This window comes from Papilio machaon, chromosome 16, assembly GCF_912999745.1.
Source record: "Papilio machaon chromosome 16, ilPapMach1.1, whole genome shotgun sequence".
Taxonomy (NCBI): Eukaryota; Metazoa; Arthropoda; class Insecta; order Lepidoptera; family Papilionidae; genus Papilio; species Papilio machaon.
Window position 1 is genome coordinate 401,397 of NC_060001.1, and position 6,828 is coordinate 408,224.

General features: G+C 34.0%; 1 protein-coding gene across 1 annotated transcript; it reads right to left on the bottom strand.

Moving 5' to 3' along the window:
- Positions 1-6,084: 6,084 nt before the first annotated feature.
- LOC123721819 lies at positions 6,085-6,525 on the bottom strand. The gene has a single exon (XM_045681701.1). It carries the CDS (start codon positions 6,518-6,520, stop codon positions 6,092-6,094), a length of 429 nt encoding a protein of 142 aa, XP_045537657.1. The 5' UTR covers positions 6,521-6,525; the 3' UTR covers positions 6,085-6,091.
- Positions 6,526-6,828: the final 303 nt, after the last annotated feature.

The following is a 6,828-nucleotide window of genomic DNA, read 5'->3' on the forward strand; positions in this document are numbered from 1 at the left end:
TTGTTTGCTCAGCGACCGGGCGGCGACCAGCGACCGGACAGCGGCGGTCGGCGAGTTTCGTCGTTAGGGATACGTTCCTCAATTACTTCGTATGTTATTTTTGATATTAAACTTTATTAGTCGTTAGCTATTGCTTGTACGAAAAATCAACATACGTTAGTGAAACTTATTTGGAAGTTAATTTAAATCAATTATGCTTTACTACTTAGGTGAGTTACAAAGTTATAAGCCTAGAAAAAAACTATGATTGTGGAGTAAGTTTTGGTTCCCAGTTTTCCATAGCATTTGTTAGGTTGTACGGTTTATTGTTATAATCAGGTTTTAAGGAGATAGGTACCGGTAGAGAGTTGTAAGTTCCCGGAAACAAGATTCAATGTTGGTAGTCTAATCCTACATAGCAGTTTGCATCTATGACCGTGTTCTGTTAATGACTATAAATCAAACATTTAACTAACTTATAATTTCCTTTAATAAATGATAAAACAAAACAGCTAATGTTCAGACTCGTAAACTCTTTGTCATTCAAATTCCGTAACAAAGTTAAAAAAGATAAATAAAAGAAAAACAGAAACAAAACGATGAATAATTAACTCCCAACTCGAGCTCCAACTAAGCCGGGGAACGAAAGAAAAGAAAAAAAGAATAAAAAAAACAAATCCGCACTAATCCTTTATAACAATAGGCATTTAATGCTCGAATTGAAATTTCCCTTCGTAAAAACTTTCGTTATAAATAACTTGGAGAGAAATCTCAAAAGGGGCTCTGGATTTATGAAGACCACTCCACCTTAATTGTTTTAAGGCAAAACACTCGATTAAACTTCGATTCCGCTTGAAGAGACCTCCTCCTCCCTCCAAACTTGACCTCCACCCGTAATCCAACGACACTCAGACGAGATTGTAAAATTTTATGATATGAAACCATTTTAGACATCGCAGTCATACTTTCATTATAGTATATTTCTGATGATATTCTCTTTCACAAGAGAAGGGCAATATTAGGAGTACTCGAAACCTAGGAGCATGTGTGCTTAGATGTATGTAGAAGAAGCGGGACAAGTGTGTCAGGACCTCACCAAATGGACGTCCGTGGTCTCTGCCGCCCCCAATGGGTAACAGGCGTTTGTTATGTTATTATTGTCCACTTCCAATACACAGATACGACCAATTAATTACTTAAAATTAAAAATTAAAAACCAAAAATAAAAAAGAACTGACTGTAGCCTTATGACTCAGGAAGAAAATACAAATCGAATGACATCTCCCTAGTTCGGTTCATCAGCGGTTCGGAACTCACATACGTGGGCAATGAATAAAAAAATACCTAACGAACGCAACAGTTCTTGGAGAGATGAGTGTTTTAAAACATTATTGAAGTTGATAAAGCTATGGAAAGATAGAGATAAGGAATAGTCAATTCGTGGTAGTGAAGAGATCACACCACCCTACGTCACGATGCCTTCATCTGATTCTAAGAAGTCTACGTGATGTCAGTCAGCAAATTGTTTGTTTAATCATTCGGAGACGGAATATCTCCGCGTCTCACATATTCTCACATTATAATAAGACAAGTGTAACATCAATAATGCGTCGGATTAAAATATGGAAGTTGATTTATTTGGCACAGTCCTGTCACATTTTTCAAGAATTTAGGTACTGGAAACAAGTTGTTTCGAGTGTTTTTATAGTCAAGTTAGCATTGAATTACGTATACAATCGATTGGACTAGTGAGGAAATTTTATAAACGAGGGTTATTGTCCAGCCCCGATAGTCAACTTTCAGACAGACAAGTCAGAAACCTATATAAGCGATAAAAATATCGCGGACCCTTGAATTCTCGCTTTTTCTTTTATTTCATCAAAGGACATCTGCAGACTCTTGGTCCGTACTCTTTTTTGCACATATTTTTATATTATAAATGACAATAGTAAATTTTATTTATAATGTTTTTTTTTGTTACAAATGGATTATCGCTTATCTAGGTTCGACTATATAGTGTGCCATTGACGGTAGACATATTCGATTAGGGTATCCCGTAAAATCATAAAAATGTCTCAAAATATAGTAAAAAGCGTGTGACATATCTAAAGTTAATGTCTATTCCATACATTTTTGACTTAATCAGTGATCACGCCACTCGAGCGTTAATTTGTCTTATGGGGTTGGTTTAAACGACTACGGGAGGCTTAATTTTAGTCCTCTACCCCTCCCCCCCAACCCTTTTCCTATTAGGAAAGGATGGGAAGGGGAAGTAGATATGGCGGAAGAGACGCATAGGAAGAGGAAATGTCCTCTTTCTGGGCGTCCCCTTCTCCGTTGATTAAAGGTAGGCAACGCATCTGCATTTGCGGATGTCTATGGACAACGGTCGCCTCGCTATTTCGGTGAACTCTAGTGATATAAAAAAAAATATCGATATTCAATCGTTTCATATGAATAACGATTGGAGATGATCACTTAATATTTTTAGCTGATCTCCTAGTACCATAAACATATTACTTAGAAAAGTATAAATAATATACTTAATGTAGAAAAAAACTCATTCATAATATAAGTATCGATTTCCAAGTATAAAGTTCAAATGATACAAAATAACGTTGTAAAAATCACGTACGCACATCTCAGTGTGGAAAAAAGACATTAACGTCAGGACAAGTCGTGCAACTGGTTGAGTATATTATATATATATACTTATATACTTCTGATAACGGTGAAATGTATCATTATTATAAATATAAATATGATCAAGCAATTGCTGAACAATTCGTGCGCGCGCAAGCATCCGCGGCATCCGATGATAACGAATTAGCAGAACTTACTATCTATAATATTCCTAATGTAAATACACTCTCTTTTATTTACATTATTACAAAATTTATATACAATATTAATGTTACTGATCGTTTAGATTTTAAGGTTATTTGAATTTTGACTAATTTTTAGGTGCATTAAAAAAGGTGATGTACTAAATAAATTAATTTAACTATATATTTTGTTACAAATATGTTAGAACATGTTAATTATGAAGTCTTGTTTTAGCATAGATTTTCAATGCCGAATAAAAGATATATGATAACGCTATTTTAACCAAAAAAAAACAATATCTTTTTCAAATTTATATTATTTATACTATCAAAAGGAAATTCAAAAGTGGCTTTTTATTGGGTTCTTTAAACTTGAGATAAGATAATTTCAATTATGTTAAATGATACATTGAAAGCAGAATCTGTTTCGTAACCACGACAATAATCTATTAACCACATTATCATATAACGCGTTTAATCACAACAGACGCTACTAACATTGTAATTACGTTGTAAATAAACAAACGATTAAACAATAACCGGTTACTTTGAATACGTTAAACGACTATAATTGTAATTATATAAAGCATATATATGTTGAAATGTATTACATAATAGAGTAATATAATAAGCGTATATTTTCCAGTTATATATTATAATTTTTCTACCTTGCACCATAATTTGTTAAAGTGTCATTAAAAATTATGTTTCATTTTTACATATCTTATTGGTTTTAGAATTTAGATAATAGATGGCATTAGAAATACAATAAACTTAGAACCAGGAAACGGACATAGGATAATTTTTACCCCGTTTTCTATTTTTTTATTCCGCGCGGACGGAGTCGCGGATAAAAGCTAGTATTAAATAAAATTACCTACAATAAAAATATGAAAAGATTTTCATTTAAATAGCCTTGAAATTGTTTTTAAAATATGAAATAGTTATTTAAAGAAAGTACTGGTTTTCACAATTGGCAACAACATGATGAGATCATCAAAGAATAATGTAGCATGACCTAAGGTAACGGAGGCTGTTTCAGTCTATGTAATCTATGCAAATACGAATGTAAGAATTCTAAGTACGCGGTACAATTTTTTCGCAAAGTAAATAAATTGCTTGAGGAAAATGCAAATAATTTTATACAATTGCATGTTAAGTGTTAGTCATCGTGAGGTGGAAAGTTTTTTTTTCCATACATTAGAGTTATCTATAAGACATTAATTTACTAACTTCCATGGAAACAGAAAAAAGCGTAAGAATTGCGCTTTGTAAAATTCCACGTAAAAAGACAAACTACTTAAAGACAGATTTTCTTAACATTTTATATATGTTAATTATGTAACTGGTACTAAATGAATCCTAATGAAAACAAAATAATTCAAAAGCAAGCATCTTGATGAATTTCATAATAGTTATGGCCGAATAAAATGAACCATTGTTTACTATAAAGTAACTTTGTTACGGCGAGGGGGGGGGGGTAGGACAGGGTAGAAGGGGAGGGACTCTCGAGCGGTCGAGTTACCGCTACAATGTAAGTTTAACAATCATTCCGTTCAGTTGTAAAGCTTCTAGCTTCTGGTATTGAAATAATATTATTAAACAGTCTCGTATAATGTGCTCCCGTTCACGTTGATTTTGAATAAATTTATTAATACCCACTTAATTTGAAATACATAACAGTATTATTATGGTTGCCTCTACAATAACTTAGTTTACTATGTCGTATGATGAATGAATTTCAATGGGGGAGTATGTATTGTGTTACTAAATAGTACAAAGTATAAATCGACTTATTAAGTAAATGCATCTGCTGAATTTAAAATGAAGAATTGTATATTTTGTTTTATTATATTAATGACGTTAGCAAGATCTTAATAATTTAAATTTTTTATACACAGATTATTTAATATAGGTACCTACTTTCTTATCAAATGAGATAGCGGTTACATGAATTCGTCGAAATTGGTAAGCGACCGCTGTCTATCACCTATTGCAGATACATACTTTCAATTGACGTAGGACGCACAGAAAAAGGATATTTCTATTCTACTACCAATGCGTTCACTCCTCCGTCAAATCCACTTCCCTTTCCCATCCTTTCTTATAATAAAAGAAAATTACTTCCCCTTGACACCTGTCTTCTGTTTATTTAGTCTTGGTATTGCAAGAGGGAGCAGGCCCATTCGTGCAACAGATATTGTTGTTGATGTCGTTTACCACTGTTAAACCTATTAACAATTCCACCTAGAAAGTTGGACACTTAGATATATACTATTTTTGAACTTCTACATCTCTAGCTATTTCGATATGGACAATAAAAAACAATTTAAAAAAAATACATTGACCCACAAAATTTTATAATTTCTTAGGACTCTGCCTCCTGTGGTAGGTTGGGACCTATGCCTGGAGGTAGTGTCTTCTCTTAATCTAAGTCTTAAATAGGTACTTATTTATACAGTATGCTTGTATATGTGCTTGAGTATTTGTGTGTGTATGTGTTTTTATTTATACTACTGTTTGTTTTATTTAAAAAGCACTTGAAACTTAAGTATCTAAATTAATTATTAGACGTCGGAAACGCATGAGTTGAAATGATTTTTAATACTTGATTAGTTTAACTTATGTTTTAGTAAAATGAACTTTTATAATTTTAGAAATCTTCACACTTAGGTAAAGTTTCATAAGCTGTTTGGTTTTGGGTATATATAATAGTTTGATAAGGGACTCTAATTCGATTATCAAGTCGTTATAAATGAAGTTGTAAGTGATAAATCATACAACTTTAACATACAAACGTTTGATCTTCACACGCTTGCTTGCCTTTACCTAGTTCTATTTTGTATACAAGCAAAATTATACCTTACCTAAAGTGAATAGAGTTTAAAATGGAACTAGTATAAGTTACTGTTTCAAAGGCACAATTATCAGGACACTAAGTAAGTCAGCAAATGCGTGTGTTGATGACAATGTTAGTTCGCTCAGAGTCGATTTAGGGAAACTAAAGTGGAAGATAGAGTTTAAGGAGTGAGAATAATTATACAGTGAAATATAAACTTGTTTTTTATTTCACTTGTTTTCATTTGTTTCAATGAATAAAATTTCTTGAAACAAAATGTCTTTAAGATAATGTAATGACACAAATTTAAGTGTCTATTGAAGAAAGTTAATTTAGCTTACACAAGCATCTACTTATTAAATAATACAAACTAGTAAATTAATCTGATAAAGTTGAAATTAACTTTTGAATAATATTTTTTAAACATCTATTAGATCTCTCTCTCTGCCTAGCTCGTATCCCACATGGTGGTGGGGTCGGCTTTTCCAATCAGTTTCCTCCACCTCGCCCTGTCCTCGACATCTTCATCTGAGACTTGGCACTCACTCATGTCTTTTAGCACTACATCTTTCCATCTAGTTTTGGGTCTGCCTCTGGATCTGCAGCCGGGAAGGGAAAGATGTAGTGCTAAATTACCGACGTAGTCCGGCGGCCTCCTCCTTATGTGACCATACCATCGCAGCCTACTCTCCTGCATCTTATCAGCGATATCGCGCACACCGAGGCTACCTCGCACGAACTCGTTGCGGATCTTATCGAGCCTGGTTACGCCGCACATCCATCTCAACATCTTCATTTCAGCAACTTGAATGGTATGCACGTTCTTTTGAGTTATGGCCCACGTTTCACTGCCGTATATGAGGACTGGTCTTATCATGGACTTATAAACCAAACCCTTAAGTTTCACTGGCATTCTTTTGTCGCAAGTAACACCAGTCAACTCTCGCCATTTTTGCCACGCTGCGGCTATACGGTGTTGAATGTTGCATTCCAAGTTCCCAGAAATGTGCATCATGCCACCCAGATATTTATATTGATCGCACATGGTAACTAGTTGACCGTCGATGGAAATCGGTCTATTGTCGCTTGAATTTGGGTTATTAAAGGACATGTACTGGGTCTTTGCAACACTCAACACTAGGCCACCGGTTTGCAACTGGTGTTTCCAAGCCAGGAGTGCCTCTT

What these genes read in the sequence shown, in the direction of transcription:
- LOC123721819 (XM_045681701.1), bottom strand. Translation starts at nt 6,520, where the DNA reads ATGATAAGACCAGTCCTCATATACGGCAGTGAAACGTGGGCCATAACT.